Source organism: Perissodus microlepis, chromosome 10 (assembly GCF_051167445.1).
Source record: "Perissodus microlepis isolate ML-2025 ecotype Zambia chromosome 10, ASM5116744v1, whole genome shotgun sequence".
NCBI lineage: Eukaryota > Metazoa > Chordata > Actinopteri > Cichliformes > Cichlidae > Perissodus > Perissodus microlepis.
The window spans coordinates 29,348,214-29,370,047 of record NC_140470.1 but is presented as its reverse complement, the minus strand read 5'-3'; the positions used below and the strand labels follow the sequence as shown (position 1 = coordinate 29,370,047).

The following is a 21,834-nucleotide window of genomic DNA, read 5'->3' as shown; positions in this document are numbered from 1 at the left end:
AGCGAACAACATTAAAAATGCTTTCCATGAGTAGAATATAACACAGACAACATGCTTTTCTGTGCTGGTAAACATAAAGTGCTTCTAAAAATAGTCAGGAGCATTAAAATTTACTGTTGCTGCACCTGAATGAGAAATTTCACTCTTAAGAGTGAAGTGGAGAAACTCTTGCTGTGTTTTTTGTTGTTGTTTTTTGGAATAATATAATTGCTCTCCGTGCTGTATCTCATATTCTTAACTTTAAGAACATGAGGTATAGCACACAGTCTCAAGGGTTTCGGTTCTTTATCACTGACCTTTTAGAAAAGCCTATGTTATGATGTTCTGTGCAGAAGGTGAAGTTAGGGATGTGTAGGTAGCATGATAGCATAATGGTCCATGGGAGATTGTGAACAGCTGTTTAAACCTTAACCTAGAAAGACTAACATATAAACTGAAAGACAAATCCTTCATGCTTGTCAAAATATGCAGTTTCTTAGTCAACTAAGAATAGTAGAAGCCCCAAGCTTATACAGTCACTCAGAATAAGTGAAACTTCTAATATAGTCAAAACTACTGCAGTGTGTTTTTGAACTGCGTCATGAAATAACTGCATTTCGGTTTTGCATATGAGATGTTGAGTTTTGCTCTTGAGTGGCTTTTAGTTGTTCCTTTGCAGGGTTCTCTTCCTCCCTCCTGAGACATAGATCTGTCTCTCTGTGCCCGTCTGGGTCGGCTGTCTTTGATCGACTGTAAATCAGCAGTGAGGATGGCTCACTCTCACTGACAACATGTAGGACCGTTGTCACTCACTTAAGAATATCCAACACTCACTCACCAGCCCCTGCCAGAAACAGAGTATGCCACTCCTAATTACTGATAGGCAGAATAAGAAACCAATACAGCTGAAGGATAGGACCCAGTAAAAGTGCAGCCACCAAGATATGATCTATTTAAAACATGCTGGTTTACATAAAGGCAATACCAGTCATTTGTGCCTGTAGTCATCTGTATAGGGATTGATTATTTTTGGCTAGGCAATGATTTTATTATTACCCAATTGCTTATTTTCTCTAACAAAACTAATTTAACTCTATTTTTGGACGTGAAAAACAAAATCTTCTTCTTAGAAGAAGATCTTCTCTTACTGCTCCAAAGAAAATTCACTGCCTAAATTTTAAATCTAGAACAAAGTACAAGGTGTTCCTGATCGGATGTGCTGACAGTGTGGGTTTTGTTTTAGCCATATGCCACATTTTTACAAGCTAGGAAAGGATTTCAAATTATATTGCGCACACTTTGATGTTAAAAAATTTGGACAATAACTTAACCCTGACCGAATATGGTTAACACCTGACTGATGTTAGGAGGTCAACCATGGAGGCCCCAGACTGACAACACCGTTGGGTTATGAGGTGCAAATAACACTTCTTAAAACACAATAAATGCCTAACAAAACACAATGGCAAAATATTTTTTAAAAGCTTTTTTGTTTTTGAGTTATTATCTTGAAGTGTTCTTGTGCAAATACAAACTGGGGAAAGGAAATGTTGTTTGGATTAAAATCAGGTCAGAGTTATGGTACCTTGTTACTGTAAGTAAAAGGGAAGCTACTTCCTTCAGGAATGATTAAAAGAAACAGCTGTTGACTGGATATAAATCAGGAGGCAGTCAGCAGTCTGAAGATTTAAGATCTCTGCAGAGGGCTGCTTTGTGACATCAGCCTGCTTTCTTCTTTACTTCTAATAACAATTTCATAACCTCAAGAGTCTTTGTCATTTGAAAATTACCATAAAATGCTCTCTGGACAACTGCTGAAACAGCCAAAGTTGCTAAAGTTGACTTTTACTGTGTTCCTTTAAGTTCTATTCCTTTGTACCCTTTTTCTATATTACGTAATAGGATAAATTTCAATCTGGATGGTTGAGATAGGTGAGTGACTGCTTTAATTGGAGGGGATTATTTAGTTCAGATCAGTTGTAGTTTAACAGGTCATCTGATACAGCTGAAAATACACTTAGATGAAATCTAACAACAGCTCTAACTGAGCTCTGAAAGCTGTCCAGACCACAGAGCTCCAACAATCAGCACTACGTCTGCTAACACACAGCTGCTGTGTACAGTCCATGCATGCGACACACTAAGAATACTGCAGGACAGAACGAGATTCTGTCTTTTCACACCACAGGTTAAATAAAGCAGCAAAGTGAAATGTCACAACACCATGGCTATGAAAAAAATAAATAAAAATTCTGGTTGGCTGGTTAGCTTATTATTGTGCGTCATATAAAGTATTGCTAAAATGCTGGATGTTTATATTAAACGTGAACTAAGCTTCAAATAATGAAAAAAGCTCAGACTTACATTGGCTCTAAATGCTCCTTCCAGACTGATTATTATTATTATCATTATTATTATTATTGGCTCTGTAAGCACAGAAAATCCACCCCCCTTCAAACCTGTTGTTTACGAAGAGCATCCAATCAGAATGAAGCTGGCTTATCTTAAAGGGGGTAAAAGGATAAACCATTCCAATGCCCAGTATAAGATACAAAAGGATTATTATTAACTGCGACTCAAGCAGAGTTACTTCAGCAGAGTTCAGGAATAACTACATGTAAACAAGTTCAAATTCCAATGTAACTGTAAAGAACCACATCTTACCTGGGTGCTAAGTACCAATGTACTGCTTCACTTATTCCAAGTTAAAAATAAAACCACTGCATCCAACTCTGTAAGTTATATTGATGTTTTTTTCTGTGCATTTATCCTTTCACAGTAATGGACATAGTTCTTATAATTTTCATTTTAAACATTTGGTGCACGGTCCATATTTTTTTACTTGCATTGCAGCCTACTGCATATATCCATCAGTTTATAAACAGAAAATCTTTTATAGTGTATTTCTATATTTTAAAAGTTGTTTTTATATTGTAATTTTTTTTTGCTTTTTTTTTCCACCCCACACCCCCATTGGATGTTTGTCACTGAAGCAACAAGAACAATTCCTCGAATGTACAAACTCGTTTAGCTATAAAAGTAACAATTTAAGAAAAAAAAATCAAATCGAAATAAAATATAATAATATATATCATATAATAAGAACCATACATTATTGTTTGAAGTCAATAATAAACTATTTTAAAAAGTAACATTTGTAATAATTTGCAAAACAGTTAACTGGTTACAACAGATTTTGCAGTGTTTAGTGATAGTGATCTATCTGCTTACCTGTATTTGGAATTGAAGCTGTGGAGTCTTCTGCTTCTCTTCTATCTGCTTTTTGGGCTCTTGCAGGTCTGTTCGAGCAACTTATCGTCCTCTTCTTTAGCTTCCTCGGGCCACTATTCCACGCCCCCCCAAAGCAACACAACCACTTGTTGCCACATGGCATAGCTGCCAAAGAAGGAATGGGAAAAATGGCGTCCGTGGTGCAATAAAATATTATGTCCTTCAGGAAACCAAGCCATGGACATTCCGGTGTACTTCAAGGCAGTAAAAACCTCTGCCAGCTGTAATGAAAAAGGACACGGGGGCTGCTCCTGCCTCGACCCTTGGACTCACCCCGTAAAGGCTCCTCTTTCATCCTTCAGAAGAAAACATAGTGTACTGTGTCTGAAACTGTGGATACAGGATGATGCAGGACATTAGGTGATGTAATCTATGAATGACACGGGGCACACGATCCACCAGCAAATCATACATAACTGTGGTTCCATCTAAACACAGTGCTGCATTAAGGCTTGGATCCACAAAACTTAAGCTATTACTCACTGATACTGTTTTAGAGCAGTATCTTTTATTTTCCGATCTTTAAATTAAATGTTGCAAAGCTAATATAACATAACAAATAATAATAAAGTCTAAATACAGAAAATAACAACAAAACATGTTGAAATGTAAGCATAGAACCAGAGTTATGTTTGATAACTACTACTACGTGAGGTTAAAGTTTTCTCTTGAACACTTAACTTCTGTTGGTATGTGCTGACAAACCCAGAAACATGAAAACTGGTTATTCATTCTTCTTGGGATGCTTTATGAGTAAAGAGTTTGTTTTTGGTTCATTTGACAAATTATCATAGATGAAGGACTAAAGGGGATGACATGCATCCAAAATCAAACTGTGGAATAATACCACTGGTTTAATACAAAGACCTACTTAGAGTTCCCAGAAAGTCTAGAACTAATGTTACTATATTGTCAATATCACTGCTAATTAGTTGCTAACAGGTTTGTTCTGCTGTGTCAGATTGAATTTAGTTTACAGCCTACATAGCTCTGCACTAAAGTGTGAGTGTGATATTCAGTCATCTCTGAATCTTAGAATCTCTCAACCTTTTAAAAACCCAAACCCCGTCACAGTTCTTGCATATGGTGTTGCTCAGAGTTCATGTCTAGGCCCATAGTTGATTCAGAGGGATCATAGAAGGATCACCTTTTTTCACTGCTTCACAGATGACTGTTCATAAATGCGCTAATTTAAATAAATTCTTTAGTGTTGATCATCCTGGACCAAAAAGAAATTAACAGCGTACATAATCAAATGAAGGAAAAACCAACTGATGCTTAAACATTAGTAGTTAAAATTTATATTTGGCTGTTAAAATATCTTAAGTTTTACAACTAAATTTGAGAACGACACAAATACTCCTCTAACTATGGTCTAAATGCGGTCTTTCCAATTAGCTGCAAATGTTCAGGGTTTGTGCAATGACGTCAATGCTGGATTTGTCCAGATGAGCTCCATTTTATTACCTCCTGTGATAGAAATGTTGAAATTCCTTTAAAAACGTCAAAAAAAAAAAGCTGCAGCTGCTACTTGTACACATCCAGTTTCACTTAAAAGCAGCTTTATTTACATTTAACACAATGTATACATAAATATTGTAGTCCAAAATATATTTAAATCAGTCTTGTTTATTTGATTCACAGTTTAAGATAAGATAAGATTTAATGAAACTTGATAAAAACATATTTAATTGTGTAAGAGGACATGAAAGGGCACTGTTGCATCACTTTGATACTGTTTCACGCCCACCACTACTTAGATTTCTTTTCAAAACATTCAAAGTAAAGATATCCGCACCTTTAACAACTGGCATTCTTCAAATTCTGAGACAAGAACATGACCGGAGGCTCACCTAAAGAGCTTATTGAAAACGATCTCATGGAAAAAGTGAGCGTCAGAAGTCATTCGAGGAACAGATGGAGAGAGGAAAGGAAGGCTTCTTGACGTGGAATAAGAGGTTTCACTTGGCACACATGGAAAATCCGAGGCACTGGAAAGCTGCGTTAGTAGCTCGAGTAAACTGAACTTGAGAACAAACGCTAAAACTATTGCCTTGACTTTTAACTGCATTGTGTGACAGAGTAATCAGTGAATGACAGGATTACTGTATATATACACTGCAGCTGATGAGTACTCAAATGGGGACAGGTGTGCAGTTCAGAGCCTAAAACGAGCTGAAGGAGCCACGCCCACAGACAGACAGAAGGGGAAACGGAGACTGAAAGGCAACACCGGAGTCGACCGTCAGACAAGTGGTCTTCCACTCTAAAAAACTGATCATGTCTTTAGACTGTTTGATATTTTACTCACCAGATTTTTATGTTTTTATTATTAAGAACTTCATTCTACTTCAAACCATATTTAACCTAAAATTCTGACTTTTTTTGTCAAATATTCTTCTCTTTTTTTACCAAATAAGCAAGCTATAGCCAGAGTCTAGGGAACTTTACTGAACTCCGCTTTTCATTTCTTACGGGGTGTCCTGTGGGAGTTGCTGCGGGAGTATGGGGTGTCTGGCCCATTGCTACGGGCCATTCGATCCCTATACAACCGTTGCAAGAGCTTGGTTCGCATAGCCGGCAATAAGTCGGACTCATTCCCGGTGGGTGATGGGCTCCGCCAGGGCTGCCCTTTGTCACCGATTCTGTTCATAATTTTTATGGACAGGATTTCTAGGCGCAGCCAAGTGGTGGAGGGCTTTCACTTCGGTGGCCTCAGAATCTCATCTCTGCTTTTTGCGGATGATGTGGTTCTGTTGGCTTCATCGGGTGATGGCATCCAGCTTGCACTCGAACAGTTCGCAGCCAAGTGTGAAGCAGCGGGAATGAGGATCAGCACCTCCAAATCTGAGGCCATGGTTCTCAGCCGGAAAAGGGTGGAGTGCCCACTCCGGGTCGGGGATGAGTTCCTGCCCCAAGTGGAGGAGTTCAAGTATCTCGGGGTCTTGTTCGCGAGTGATGGGAGAAGGGAGCCGGAGATCGACAGACGGAAACTGCACCAGTCCGTCGTGGTGAAGAGGGAGCTGAGTGTAAAAGCGAAGCTCTCAATTTACCGGTCGATCTATGTCCCTACCCTCACCTATGGCCACGAACTGTGGGTAGTGACCGAAAGAACGAGATCGCGGATACAAGTGGCGGAAATGAGCTTCCTCCGAAGGGTGGCTGGCCTTTCCCTTAGAGATAGGGTGAGAAGTTTGGCCATCCGGGAGGGGCTCAGAGTAGAGCCGCTGCTCCTCCACATCGAAAGGAGCCAGCTGAGGTGGTTCGGGCATCTGACAAGGATGCCTCCTGGGCGCCTCCTGGGGTTGGTGTTCCGGGCATGTCCCACCGGGAGGAGGCCCCGGGGCAGACCCAGGACACGCTTGAGAGATTATATCTCTCGGCTGGCCTGGGAACGCCTTGCCGCTGTCTCTAGATAAGTCGGGAATATTTTGCTGAGTCATTTTTCAAATAATCGATACTTAGGTTTAACATGACTTCGGTTTTCGGTTTTCATAAATCCTATAGTTAGCTGTCTGCTTCTCTGTGGGTTTTACACAGCTGTGACTGCTAGCTAGCTAATTAGCAAAGGTCAGCCATGTAGATCACTGGGAAAAGTGAAAACTTCATGGTTCTACTAATGTATAGAGAGGAGGAAATTATTTTAGGACTCTAATAAATACTATAATAATACCCATGCTTTACGGTTGCCTCTACTGTAAACGTCAAAAGGTTTCAGGCAAACTTATACTAACCCTAGTTTAAGCCTCAGACCTTCCTGGTTGAGCTAACAAAAGCTAATGCTAGCCTCTTATTTGGGCTGCTAAAGTAGAGACTTTTAGCTAGCTGACCAGCATAGATTAATTTGGCGATTAACAGACTAGAGTGGTAATATTATTGAAAGTTTATTTTCACCTCAGCACATTTATCATTATGTCCATTCTGTAGCACATAGAAATGTTTAATTAATATTTGCAAATAGACACATTTTCCTTGTAACTGTATTTTTACTCCAAGATTTGTTGAAAATGTAATTTATGAAATGCTGAGCAGTATTTCAAGTATGTGGAATATTTTTGTACTTGTGCTAATGTGATTGTGCTAATATGATTAAATAATAATGATTATAACTAACTAAATAAATAATAACTATATCTTGATTGAAGTATAATATAAGCACAGTGCTGGTGTGCAGGGGTGTTATATGCCTTGTGGGGGATGCTGTCATATTATAAACTGTAATGTCTATATCAAGCTTTTAGGCTGATATATGCAGAGATATATGTGTCTTTCTTAAAAATTCAAGTCCTTAGAGATTATTTGAGAAGTGGATCAACGCCTATCACTAATTGAACCACTCTAAAACCTGCAGTGGAAAAATATTCCTTATTTCATCTGTGAGCACACACTTTGGTTTTCCAGCTCAGAGAAATGGCCATGAAAAAAAAAGACCTCACTGAGTGGGAAAAAAAAGATGAAGATACAAGCTGGTGATGATCCAGCTGGTCTCAGGAAATGAAGAAAAAGCCTGATCACCTTCTCTACAAATACAAATAAATGTTCACACAAATTCACTTCGTTGATGAAGTAAATGCAATTCAGTAATCAAAAGTGAGTGGCTATAACTGACTACATGTGTATACTGTATCATGAGTGGACAGACATGGATGAAAACCACACCATAACTGTTTGGCTGAGGCAAAACAACCACAAGGCAGTGATTCTAACTTAAAGGTACTCTGGATATTATTAAATGTAAACATATCGTTAAATATTACATTTTTTGTTTGTCAGGTGTTCTGTTTGAATAAAACACTTTGGAGCCACTTGAATGAATGTATATAAACACGTTTACATTTGGGCAAACTGATTTCAAGGAAATAAAAATGCTCAAATTTGAAAGTTTGTGAGTCATTTAATGACAAGTTGGGTGCTGTCATTATATTTTAGTATAGTTTTTGAGTTGAGGAGAATGAAGAATAGTTAACATTAATTGTACCAATGTTATTGTGTACTAAGCACAGATTAATGTAAAAGGTTTTAATTTACAAAATTTTGCGCAAGTGGTGTATTAGGTTGTAATTGTATAGAAATATAGGATATAAAGAAGTACATTTAATGAGTTACAGTGAAAAGAAGTGCCTGAAAATGGTATATAAACCGAACTTTCAATTTTTCTATTAAAGGAAAATATCAGTTAGTGATACAGAAAATTTAGTTTTCTGTTTTTTTAGCTGAAGGAAATGTCCATAAATAGTACAGAGAGTATACTGTAAATCTACAGAATTTTCCGTTTTATCATTTATGGAAAAGTCTGTCAACTGCCGCAAAAAAACAAAATGAAAATTACCAGGACATTTTCTGTTTTTCTACTGAACTCTTTATTACAGTGTATAATTTATCAGTTTCTGTTTGTTCCTTCATCCTAAAGACTTGTCGTTCATTCAGGTGTGCAGATATTTTTAACCTGATATTTTAGTCACCTGAATCTGACATTTCTTTTATATTTAGAACTTAGTTTGAGTTCCAAAATCCTATTTTATCTTAAAATTTGGACTTTTTCATTGTATATTCTTCTCTTTTTACCCAATAATCAGGCTTTAAACTTTATTGAAGTTTTTTTTAGGAATATCCTTTACAGAACAACAAGTTCTGAAATGTCAATTCAATTCTTTAAAACATAAAGTCCTCAGTAGATAATTTAACATATTTCCTGAATAACATGAACAGTTTTCATTTACAATTTAACAACAGAACCAGTATATAAATAGTCTGTGTGCTATATTGTATTGTTCTTTATAGTATCAACCCACTGGACAGTTTATGTGATTGATATGTGTGTGTGTGATTAGAGGTTGCTGGACTAAGGAGATCGATTCTTTTTTTTTTTCAGAAAAAGAAGACAACGAGCTCCCGGTTAGCAATATTTCCACGCATGTGATTCATTACAGACATGCAGTCATAGTGAGGACGTGACACATTTAATTTAGTGCAGAGCACACACACACACTCTCTCTCTCTCTCTCTCTCACACACACACACACACACCACTTTCTAATGAAGAGTGTCCTTTTCACTGCCAGATGTATTGACAGACAGATGTGAAAGCTCTCAGCTGTGATTAGAATATAGTCAATCAGTCACACAAACCAGCAGAGTTACAGTACGGCACGAGCAGACAGACACGGATACAACTGTGTGTCGCAAACTGGGAATTTTGTGTTTGTTATTGTGTTTTTTTATTTTTCTTACTTAAGGCTGCTTGTTGTCTCAGAAAAAGTGAGGAAGTGATTCAACAGGGCTAAAAAGCTTTAGGCGCGATGGCTGTTGGAGATTGTTTGGCTTTCAAACAGGTAGTGCTCGACTGCGTTATCTGGCAGCATCTGAACATGTTAACATTATGGTTGCTTTTAGGTTGGGGACATAAATCTTACTAGACTGCATCTAGAACCATTTACAGATCAATTTTATAATGCCATTAACCTTTGTATACTGTTCATATTTGTTCATGAATCTAGTTCAGGTGAGTTGTGACCCAGGCCAATCATAATAAGTAATTTTGAATCATAGATTGATTTAGAATGTAAAAATAGCTCGTCTGACATCAGTAAACAATTGTTAAAGTCTAATTAATGTTTCCAAGAGCATCGAGAGCGTGTTTTTTAGGATTTACAACTCTTATTTTCAGTGATAAATGTGTATTTTCACACATTATTTTACCTAAAACATGAAAAACTAACTGCCATAATGACTTTAAAGTAGTTTATTAAAAGCTAAAAGGGAAGAACTTTCTGGAACTGTTCTGTTTTATTATATAACCACCACAATCATTAGACACTGTCTTCACTGCTGTATTATAAAGACAGTCCTCCTGAGTACAATCTAGAATTATCAATATTAGTTTGCTTTTTGCAAACTAGTCTGTACATTTAATGCAGTGTTAGGAAACCTTGCATGTGTGGGACTTACACATCTGTTTCCCACACTCACCGAAATGGCAGCACATTAGTGGATCTAAAATCCATCTGAACAGATATAGATTAAATTAGGCCCGGAACAGCCCCAGGGGAAAGTAAAGATTTTATTCACATTTTGGATACTTTTAGGAAAAATCATCAAATTTCAGGATAAAAGAATGACACTTAAGGTATTTTTAGTGCTGCCAAATGTTAAAACAAGTAAAAGTTTGCCTGAAAATTATGTTAGGGTAAACACCTAAAATAAAATAAACCTACACATCACTACAGCATCATTTCAACTACAGGAGCCCCTGGCCCTACAGCTGAGACACTCTCATACAGATTCTGTGTAACATTAGATCTGTCCAAATGTTGGATGGTTTACATGCGGTCATTCATATGACCACAAGAGGGCCCCTTTATACCTGTGGCTGTTCAGCCCCCTTCAAAATCGACTTCTCCTTTTTTGTTTTTGTTCTCGTGGGGTCAAGCTTGACTGTAAAGTTCACATGTCCACATTCTTTTGATGTATTAACCTGTAGGCAGGACAACTGTTTATTTGATTCCTTGTATTGAAAAAGGCTCCAGGAGTACACTGTACATTATATTCTACATCAGGCCAATGAAGCTTATTGAATTGGACTGTATTGCGAGAGAGGCTCCTCATACTTTAATGGAGTTCAAAAGTTGACTGGACCGGACAGCCTCTCTTACTTTAATGTCTGCTTGAATCATGGTACCAGTGTGTGTGTGTGTGTGTGTGTGTGTGTGTGTGTGTGTGTGTGTGTGTGTGTGCACGCTCTCTGCAGCAGGCCATACTTCAGCAGCAGCAGAATTTGAGCCAGATCATCTCTCTCTCTCCATTTCTCTGTCTCTCTCTCTCTCACCATCAGCTGTGATTACTTTGGTAAAACAGCACTGCGTCGCAGTGAACCAATTTTCCTAATGCACAGCCTTCACGCACACACAGAGACTATGGTTATTGATGAGGTAAATGGGGAGGGGGGCAAGTGGGGGCATACAGACTGCTGGGAAATTAAGAGACAGAGAGAGAGAGAGGGGGGGATAGTGGGAATGAGACAGAAGGACAAGCTGGATGGGGACAAAGGGAGGGACAACGAGAGATACAGATAGAAAGGGATGGAGAGGAGGAAGAAGAAGGAAAGAGCTGGCAATGACGTGGACATTAAGATGTGTAGACTGTAACTGGAGCGAGACTGCAAGATAACGAGCAGATAAAGCAAAGGACGTGAAGAGGGAGACGGGGAAGGATGCTGGAATAAGTATTAAGATTGTGTCTTTCCAAATAGAGGATGGAGTAGTTTGATTCTCTGGTAGCAGGGACTGAAAATGGGGAGGGGGATAGATGGTTTTACTTTTTAACTTCTGAAAGAAAATATAAAATTAAAAAGAAATGCAAAGGGAGAGACGGGTGGAAATCATGCTGATCCGTTGATAGTCATCGTGAGATACAGGAAGTAAAGTGAGACGTTTCACTCCTGGAGGTAGTGATGAGTTCATGGGTGTCTGAGGAAAAGGAAAAATGAAGACTGGACGTCTTGGGTTCTGGATATAGAGAAATCTGCTGGGGTAATGGCTGACATGTAACAGAAGTTCTGCAGGGAGAAAACAGCTATTTGAAGAAGCTTCATTAACAAGCAACTTGGAACATTTGGAAGGTTGTGCTTGCTTGCTATGCATCTTTTCATTTGTGTTCAGAGAGCAGAGATGGCTGAAAAAAAATGTTGCCAAAAATTTTGATTGTTTTTTGTTTAGGTAGTCACAACCTAAAATCAACACAAGGTCCTCAAGCCCAATGAAGATTTTCAAAGGAAGAAGGGAAAACTATTTTAAGAAGAGCATGAGAGATGAGCTGTCTGCTTGCAGAGGTGGGAAAGAGTGCAGTATACTGGAACTTCCCTTTGCTTAATGTCCAGTAGTATCCACTAGAAATCTCATTTAACATGACAACTTTAAAGAAGAACAGACACCCTCCAGGAACCTCCCATAATGTGTTTGTCCAGCAAATCCCAAAGCTGAAATCTTGTATCGAAAGAGGCTCTGTAACCATGAGATATCATTCCATTTGAAGTTAAAATCTCACACTCCTCATCTACGAGAAACCTCTCCTTCAGACACATGTCTGTTTAAAGAACGGGAACAGCAGCTTTACAAGATTCTTTGTCGAAATTTTTGTCAATCAAGGCCAAGTTGAGGTTTCCAGGAGTTTAATATCCCTCTGGATCTCGTGCTTTGGTTTAAACTTCCTTTTAAGGCATTTGATGTTACAATATCCACCAAGAAATCATCTTCAAGAGGAACTGAATCATTTGGATCCTATATTTAAGGTTTGATATCCACTTGGACTTCTTTTCAAGAAATGTGTGATTATCTTTGCATTTAAGAAGGAAGCTCTTTGTAAAAAACAATTCTCCATAGTATTAAGCTTCTGTCACTATCAGCATCACTTTTTTATGTACATTTGATACAGTATTCATCAAGAAATTGAGGTTAATTCTTCATCAAATGCATCTCTGCAAGAGTTTTCACTAAAAAAGACCAAAGTCTATACAACAACATGTGTTTTGTGGTCTTTGTCCATCAACAATGTCTGTTTCTGAAGGGGTTTTTTTGAACAAGTATCAGCTCTTTATGGTGTGCCAAGAAGTTCAAAACTACTCTACTAACTAAAACTGGGTAGTAATAGAAGAGGAAAACAAGAAGACACAAGAAAGAAAAAAATTCTCTGAAACTTCCCAAGAAAGCTTCCTGCTGGGCCAGTTTTCCATCAGGAATTTCATATTAAAAATATTTCTACCAGAACTTCTCTTTAAGCAGTCTTATCCACCAAGAATCTAAAGTTTACCTTCACCCAAGGACATTTCCAAGATTGTGTATGTCATGGTCCACGTCCATCCAGAAATACCCCCCATAAAGGTTTTTCCAACTCCTTTTGAGCTACCAAGATGTTCAAAACCAGACTGAAATACTGCTAGATGAAACTGGGTGCTGATAGGAGGAAGAGTAAGTGCAATGACAGCAAAATTAGAAGTATCTTGTTTTGTTTGTTTGTTTTTTCATGTTTATGCAACTGCACTCTCCGAAATGCTCACATTCAGTTACTAGTCTTCAAAAAAAATTCCTCATTGCCGTGTGAAGTTTGCGCTTCGTAGGAGTGCTGCAGCATGGGACTCAGCTGCTTCAAGTCCTGGAAGCATGACAGTACGGGCCACAAAGGTAAGACACACCAACACACACACCATCGCTAATCTCTCCCAAACTCCAGCTGTGTGAGTTAGTGTGTGTTGCCCTTGAGTGACACTTGTTAAATGCTGAGTCAGGGTCTTCAGATTCAGGTGACGATGTGTGTGTGTGTGTGTGTTTTAGTGTGTTTCAGACATATGTGTCTGTGTGTTTCATGTGACTTTGAGGAGTACAGACAGTGGAGCATGAAAGGATGAAAGGATGAGAGGAGAGAGGAAAGCGTCAAGAGTCAGTGATTAAAGTGGGGAGATGTCTCTGTGTCCTGATGCTGGTTATATCAGAAGGTTAATGCATATTTGAATGGATGTGACACTGCGGTATATATATAGATACAACAGTGCTGCTTTGCCGAAGTCCAGCTTACACAGGATTACTATTCTAAAAATACAACAATGCCACAATAGAAAATATAAAATTTCCTCAAAACAAAATTGTGTACATCATTATAACTATAAATTAAATTACTAAAAGAAGATCTAGTCTGCTTTTGTCCTATTGCTTGTAAACACAAATATATAATCAGCTAATCACATGTAGCAATGCCATGCATTTAAGCATGTAGACATGGTTGACATAGCCTGCTGAAGTTCAAAATGTGGAAGCAACTTGGAACTTGGCATGGATGTCAATGCCAGACAGGCTGGTCTGAGTATTTCAGAAACTGCTGATCTTCTGGGATTTTTCTGCACAAGCCTGTCTGTGGGGTTTAAAGGGAACTGCCTAAAAAAAGACAAACTATCCAGTGAGCAGTTCTTTGGGTGAAAATGCCTTGTTGATGCAGAAATCAGAGGAAAATGACTGTTTCAAGGTGATAAGAAGACAACAGTAAGTCAAGTAACAATTCATTACAACCAAACTTTGAAGTTAAGCTCAGCTAAGAACAGATACCTGGAGCTACAGTTTGCAGGGACTGACCAAATTCAGCAGCTTTGATTTCTGCTGTGACCTTTGGAATTGTAGCATCAGACTGTGATGTAAGTCACACGAAAGCATGGATCCATCCTGCCTTGTGTTCAGGATGGTGGTTGTGTGGAAGATTTTTTCTTTGCACACTTTGGGTCCCTTAGGACCAACTGAGCATCACTTAACTGCCACAGCCTAGCTGAGTATTGTTGCTGCTTAAGCCCATCCCTTTATGACCACAGTGTACCCATCTTCTAATGGCTGATGCTTCTAGCAGGATAACACACCGTGTCACAAAGCTCACTGTACTCAAATGTCCTCCACAGTCACCAAATCTCAATCCAGTAGAGCACTTTTGGGCTCATCATGGCATCAGCTGCATGAATTTTATCACATCAACATGGACCAAAATCTCAGAGGAATGTTTCCAGCACCTTATTGAATCGGTGCCACAAAGAATAATCGTAATCCAGTAAGACAGACTGCTGCAACTCCACACTCTACCACAGAAGCTCCGCCCTCCTGCTGCTCCAGTGTGTGTTCATGAGGGGCAGCCAATCATAAGAAAGCTTAAAGGGAAGAGAAGGAAGAGCGATAAAACAGTTTGATTCAGGAAGTCGATGCACAGTGAGGCTGCTCCAAGGCCCTGTATAAAGTATATGAGGATTATTGTCAACTGTGAATAAAGCAATGAAAGTTTAGTAAAGAGCACATAGAACCAACTAGGTTTTTTGTGTCCAAGCCAAATCAGACTTTAAAGTTTTACTCATCAAGTGTGGAGAGGTCTAATGTTAGTATGACAAAGTCTGTCATTTGAGGCAACATTAGCTGGATTTAAAGAGAGCAAATCAAAATCAGGGTGTTTGTTTAAGCTTGTTATCTTTTCGCTTCGTTCTGCTTGAAGCACTATATTAAGAAAGAGGGGATAAATCGGCCAAAGCATAAACAGGAGATCAATCTATGTGGCAAACAATCAAGGAGCATCAATAGAACCGTCCAGCAGTCACACACAAGGAAATAAAAAAAGTGGGGAATCCAGGAAGACCTGAATTACTTTACTACAGTGAATACAAGATGATCTGCCATCCGAGGAAAAGACATCTGTGGGTAAATACACTGAGGAGACCAATGACTAACTGGGCACAGGTGTGACAGCCTAAACCCAGCTGAAACTAATGAGGAGGGGAAAACGATAACAGAATAAAACAGAACACTTTCAAATAAAATGACATCAACCCAATATCACAACAGTTAGTCACTGATGACCCATCCAGACAACACTGCTGACAGAGTAACATTATGGTTCGTGTCTCAGGGTCGCTGCAAAATTACTTGAAATATTTATTCTGACTCAATCGTTACCTTGTTCTCTTTCTCTTTGCTCAAAATCTAACTGATATGTATCCGGTCTGATCGTGTGTTTTACCCACCCAGGGTACCCTCCAGCCTTGGAGCGTATCACTAAATTTTAATTTGTAAGTGAGCTTCCAGCCAATTGTGATTTGACCTACCCTTCCACTTCCACATCTCAGAGACGAGCAAAAGAGCAAAAAGAAGAAATGCCATCAGCAGGGAGGGAAGTGAAAGTGAGGCTGCAGCATCTGCGAATGAAACTGTAAACGCTGCGACTGAGATGCAAACGTCGCACCATTATTCTGCTTTTACAAGTGATAATCATTAAACAGCATAAGAGGAGTGCAATAAAGTTGTTGTTTTAAATTAGGATCTGATGTTTTATAAAAGTACTATGAGGATAGGTAATAATATCTGGATTTATTATAACAAGTCCAGACTTGACCTGAGTAAGCTCCTTAACATCTCCCCATTTGTGTGTTTGTAGGTAACAGAGATGTGTTGGCCAGCCCAGGCTCCTATTTCTTTTTATCCAACAGCGCCGGTCAGGGTGACGAGTGGCTGAAGAGCCTTAACAAGGGTGTCTGGATCCCTTTCACAGGTACATGTATTCATTGGCTTTATTTCTCATTCTTCACTGGTACACAGCTTAAAAATATCCTGCTTTCGTTTGGTTTTGCTCGATATATATGAAGGGTACTGAGATTAAGGATTGAGATGCGAGAAGATTATTACATGTGTTGTTATACAAACACAACACTTTGGCGCTGTAAGTATCCCAGATACAGTTCATGCATGCATCCCTGCCTCCTCTTGCTCATGTTGTCAAATTGACTCTATGCGACTAGAGCTATGTGATGTGCAAGGTCACCTACAAGTCTTACCTAACACTGTAAAGTCTTATTATTGTTTATGGTTTGAAGACTCTTCAGAAAGAGCACTCAGTAAATCTTTCCCTCTTGCAGGGGTCTTTGGTCAGCGCCTGGAGGAAACGGTGCTGTATGAGCGGCGATATGGGGTGCGTTTGGTTCCTCTGGTGGTGGAGCAATGCGTGACCTTCATTCGAGAGCGAGGCCTGCATGAAGTGGGCTTGTTTCGCCAGCCTGGACGGGCCAGTTTAGTCAAAGAGCTGCAGGAGGCTTTTGATTCAGGAGAGAGGCCATCCTTCGATAGGTAAAGTTCCTCTCTGAATGTTCCCTTTGCTTTTCTTCTGATCTGCTCTCTTAAGATAAAACGTTTTATCTGCAGTAACACAGACGTCCACACGGTGGCATCACTGTTGAAGCTCTACCTCAGACAGCTGCCTGAACCGCTGGTTCCTTACAGCCACTACCAGGACTTCCTGCTCTGTGGCCAAAAGCTGTCAAGTGACCGCACACTGGTAACTGCACACTGCACCATCAAGCAGTTTGTTTGATTAAAAGCAGCTTCACCCCTCTGGAAATCTGCACTCTTATTTTAGCCTTCAGTGGTTTAACATGTCACCTTGATGCATTGCTCTCCTTTTTCTTTTAGGGTTTGAGGGAGTTAAGAATTCTTCTTCATGAGTTACCAGTTGCAAACTTCAACCTGCTCAACTTTATCTGCCAGTAAGACCCCCCCCCCCATAATAATAATAGTAAAGTAAGAATAATAGTAAAACCGAATGAGTGTTTTTTGATTAGTCTTGTCACGGGTACTGGAAATGTGTGTGTGTTTATGCAGGTTTCTGACTGAGGTCCACAGTTACTCCTGCACCAACAAGATGAGTGTCCAGAATTTGGCCACCGTGTTTGGACCAAACATCCTCCGAGCCAAAGCTGAAGACCCACAAAGCATCGTGGGAGGTAAACAGGACATGAACACTTGTGCCATCTGTGGATTTTATTTTAAAGGCAGACACAGCCTCCAAGTCTGAAAAGAGAAGTTAATGCAGAAATGCCATAAACCGTCATGATTTTTATTGGCCACAAGGGGGTGACTCTACTACTCGTCTCATGGGTATGACCTCGGTGATTGACCTGAAGATGAGTTTCTCACTAGTCACTTATTTCAGATATTCTTTAGTACAGCGTGAAGCTCATTTTTAAAAGCTATGGTCCCAAATTTAGAGTTAAATGGATGATAAAGCAGGGTAAGCTTTAGGGTGTGTCTTCTTTGTGACTGACAAGTCACTTTCAAAACACCAAAAAGCCAGAATATACACTGTGGGGTAGCTTTAATAAATATCTTTATAAATATCTATATATATATATATATATTGTATTGTGTGTAATTTTATGTATTCCTCTCATTGATACATAGCTATTTTGATCGATACTTTTGATAGTTCTTTTAATTACTAGTATTTTTGTGTGTATGTGAGTTTTTAAGCCACTTTTATCAGTTGCCGTTGGTTGATAGTCACCAAAATAAATGTTGTTGAATCTTTCTACAATCACAAATAAAGAATCTTAACATTAATCTTAATATGTACGGTATGCCAAGGTTTAATGATGATGATGTCATCGTTTAGAAGTGTAATTCACAAATTTGTCAGCTGCATGACTCCCTGTTTGCTTAGCTGTGATGCTATTATGCTCCATGTGCTGCAGCCAGTGCTTCTTTCTTCCTTAAGTTAATATTAGAACACAGTGAGCAGCATACACACCCGACTAGCCCAATATAATAGTGGTCATCTGATTGGTCTGACTGCAGTGAATTTTTTAAGGTTGTGAACACAAGCAGCGAGGTCTAATGAGAATATCTGTCTGTGCTCTAGGTGCAGCGCTGGTCCAGGTGTTAATGTTAGAGCTGATCAGAGAACACGAGTCTCTGTTTGCAAAAATTCCTCCACCCATCTATGCCCGCCCAACTAGAAGTTCACATGGATCTCCAAGTGCTCTGAAGCAGCCTCATCTCCACCCGTTGCCCTGCCCTCGCCAGCTGTCTTTGCCTCTCATAGCGGAGCGTTTCAGGGAGACGGGACAGCCTGCTGCAGACGCAGAGAGCTCCAGGTAAAACTGACCTGCTCTAACAACTTCACCATCAGCTAACAATCGCAATGTGGAAACCTCACAACTCAAAACTTACACTGTCTCTGGGTGCTCTGGGTACCAAGTCAGTACCCACAATAGGTCCTAATGTAAGGATTAGTAATATGTCAACACAAATTTTAATGACAAATACAGAAGAGATCTAGGGAGCAGCTACACCACAAAAACAAAGGCCAGGGAAGAGGAAAGACACACACACACACTCATACACACACAAGGCATTACTCAAGGACAACATTTACACAGAGGGAGAAGGACTGACACTTCCCACGAATGGAAAACAGATGACACCACTGGCCGAGTGAGAGGAGAAAACACAATTCACAGGGAGGAGGAAGAGATAAGGACAAAGCTCAGAGGGAGAAAGGAGCAAGACACAATTCACTTAGCGAAGAAAAATATGAGGACACATTTCAGATACAGAAGATACAGGAGGATGGAGAGAAGGGCGGAGCTCACACAGACCCAAAGAGGTAAGACAGAGAAAGGCAGGGCTGTGATTCTCAGACAACAAATGGCAGCTAAGAGAGGACACCGAGTCTCCAGATCCAAATCTAAAAGGTCTGGAATGAGACAACAACAAACAAACAAGAGACAGCTGTAAACAATAGAGATCATGGCCAACTCATTCTCACTGTCAACATGTCAACCCACTGGCCTCAGATTGTGACGCGTTGGGTAATTCTGCAGTAGGAGACACTTAAACCCAACCATGTAGTTTGAATGCCTAAACCTAGCCAAACCAAAGTAGGAGCACCTTAAAGTGCAATAAATAGGTGTAAAGAGGGCTCAACAATTTGGCTTCTGGTTGTTTTTTGTGGAATTCTGTAGTTTTGTTGTTCCTTATTAAAATCAGTGCCTCAGAAAATGATGATATTTGGGTATACCTTGATTATTATTGTAGGGTCTCTAGCTTACAATATAAAGCATCTTGAGGTGGCTGTTGTTGTGATTTGGTGCTAAATAAATAAAATTAAATATAATTAAAATATGATGAGACCGGGTTTCTAACCAAGTATCAACTTGTGATGTCTTGGGAATGAGAATGTGTGGCTTCACCCACATCTCACCTGCTTGCCATAGGTACCTGTCCTCTTCTGTTTTCCTCCAGACTCGTCTATCTAAGCCTTGCTCACCTACTTCCTGTGCAAGAGATGGATCCCAGATAATCATCCCCAGTCTTTGTGTCTATCCCAACAACCTGTTCTTCCTTCACATCTTTACTTGCATTCTTTCATTGTCACTTGATGTCATTAAAACTTTTAAAGTTTGCAAGAAAAATGATTTCAGCTGCAAGAATGTGCCTCAACTTCAAATTCTAACTTTTTGTTGTTGTTGTCTAGCTGTGCCTTCTCAGCTGCTGCCAAATCAGACTTGTCTTCCGGTCCAAAAAGACATCTCGGACATCGCTACACCTCCTCCCACCCGGGGAATTGTTTCTACCCCACGCCCTCCTCCAGTCAGCCCATTCAGCACCACTCTGACAGACATAACGTCGACTGTCACCAACATAACGCTCACCAAATAGCACCCAGTGCAAATGTTCAAGCCTCTGAAACCAGCTTCCAGGTGCCAGAAAATTCTAAGCCCAGACCAGAGCTCATGGGCTGGACCAAAGTTTGGCCAGGCCCAGGAGAGGCCAGCTCTGCTTTCTGGAGCTCTGCTGGTGCTGAGGAAGAGGGTGCAGTGCCAGAAACAGCCAGTGGGGGCAGCAGTGAGGGTCAGGAGGAGAGCACCCCTTCCGCCTATGACAATCTGAGCAGAGTGTCTCTACACCCACCGATCATGGATGTCACTGATGGACATTTGAAAATTAACTCTTCCGGAGGCCACATTGGAACTGGTGAAGATGAGGCAGAGCTTGAAGAAGTGGAGCACATGAGGGATTCCTCTTCATGGTCTTCCTGCGAGGTTTTACCATTGGATGAAAGCAGTGATGATGTCGGTGTAGTTAGTCCAGTCAGAAATGGAGGGTTGCCTTCAAATCAGGAAGCAGAGAAGGAAAACAGTGACAAAGACGATCATGAAGATGGCAACGAGGATGATGATGAAAACAGTGATAACGACCATGACGACCACATCCACCACCCAAACTCTCCAGCCTCGGGTTCAGTGCGCAGTGGCAGCCCTCTTAGTACAGGCAGCTCAGATGTCTTCCTTCCCTCAGGTTCTCCTGATCTCCAGGGGGCTGAAGATCATCTACAACCCAGGGAGACCCACTCACTCCTGGATGAGCTGCGGCAAAGGATGGCCCAGCAGAAGTCTGAGTACCAGACCAGGATACAGAGGTGAGACACCTTCAGTGTATTCAATTCAGTTTATCTATATAGTGCCAAATCATGTTGCCTGAAAGCACTTTAAGATGAAGAGCCAACAATAATGGAAATCACAACAATCAGACAACCACCTATGAGAAAGCACTCGTTGACAGTGGCAAGGAAAAACTCCCTTGTAACAGAATCAGCATAAATAATTCTATATAATAATTAAAGCTGATGTTTGGCAGTGTGGCATGCCACCAGTGTTTGCTTAAAGCCTTCACCACGTTTTATGGTGTCTCTGCAGGTTGGAGCGCTGCAATGACGTCCTTGAGAGGCAGGTTGCAGTCCTGCGGGCCAGCCTGGAGCAGCAGAAGCGCAGCCAAAGTGTTGCTGAAATCAAGATTCGCAAGATGGAGCGAGCCAAAGCAGACGCCGACCGCCGAAACACCAAACTGCAGAGAGACATGGAGCTGTTTTTCCAGATGTATGGAGATATCAGGAGAAGTGAAGAAGACAAAAAAGGGAGAGTAGGAGGGAGTATCTGAAGATGTGTATTGACAGATCTGGATAAGCCTGCAAGGGAGGGCACTAAACAGTGTGAAAGGAGGAGGGGGAGAAAGACGCTCTCAGCATGGACGTCGACCTTCTCCAAGTTGAAAACGTCACAGATGACCCACACATCTGAGATGCTTGGATTACGATGTGTTATGACCACATGTCAGAGAATTCCAGCTTTGTTCACTTTTTGTGTCCATGTAGTAGAGGGAACACTAATGCTGGTCTTCTCTAAAACTATGCTTAGGTGGACTGCTCGATCTATCGCTGCTAGGT

General features: G+C 40.2%; 1 protein-coding gene across 1 annotated transcript in view; it reads left to right on the top strand.

The window, feature by feature from the left end:
• Window positions 1–12,724: 12,724 nt before the first annotated feature.
• Window positions 12,725–21,834, top strand: part of LOC146379634 (rho GTPase-activating protein 24-like) — a 9,672-nt gene continuing 562 nt past the window's right edge. The window contains exons 1-9 of the mRNA XM_084941290.1: window positions 12,725–13,445; window positions 16,216–16,329; window positions 16,694–16,901; window positions 16,977–17,109; window positions 17,244–17,317; window positions 17,433–17,554; window positions 18,469–18,703; window positions 20,086–21,030; window positions 21,308–21,834. The exon at window positions 21,308–21,834 is cut by the window's right edge and continues 562 nt beyond it. Coding sequence (XP_084797416.1) covers window positions 13,394–13,445; window positions 16,216–16,329; window positions 16,694–16,901; window positions 16,977–17,109; window positions 17,244–17,317; window positions 17,433–17,554; window positions 18,469–18,703; window positions 20,086–21,030; window positions 21,308–21,548 — 2,124 coding nt within the window. The 5' untranslated portion in view covers window positions 12,725–13,393 and the 3' untranslated portion in view covers window positions 21,549–21,834. The remainder of the gene's footprint in view (window positions 13,446–16,215; window positions 16,330–16,693; window positions 16,902–16,976; window positions 17,110–17,243; window positions 17,318–17,432; window positions 17,555–18,468; window positions 18,704–20,085; window positions 21,031–21,307) is intronic.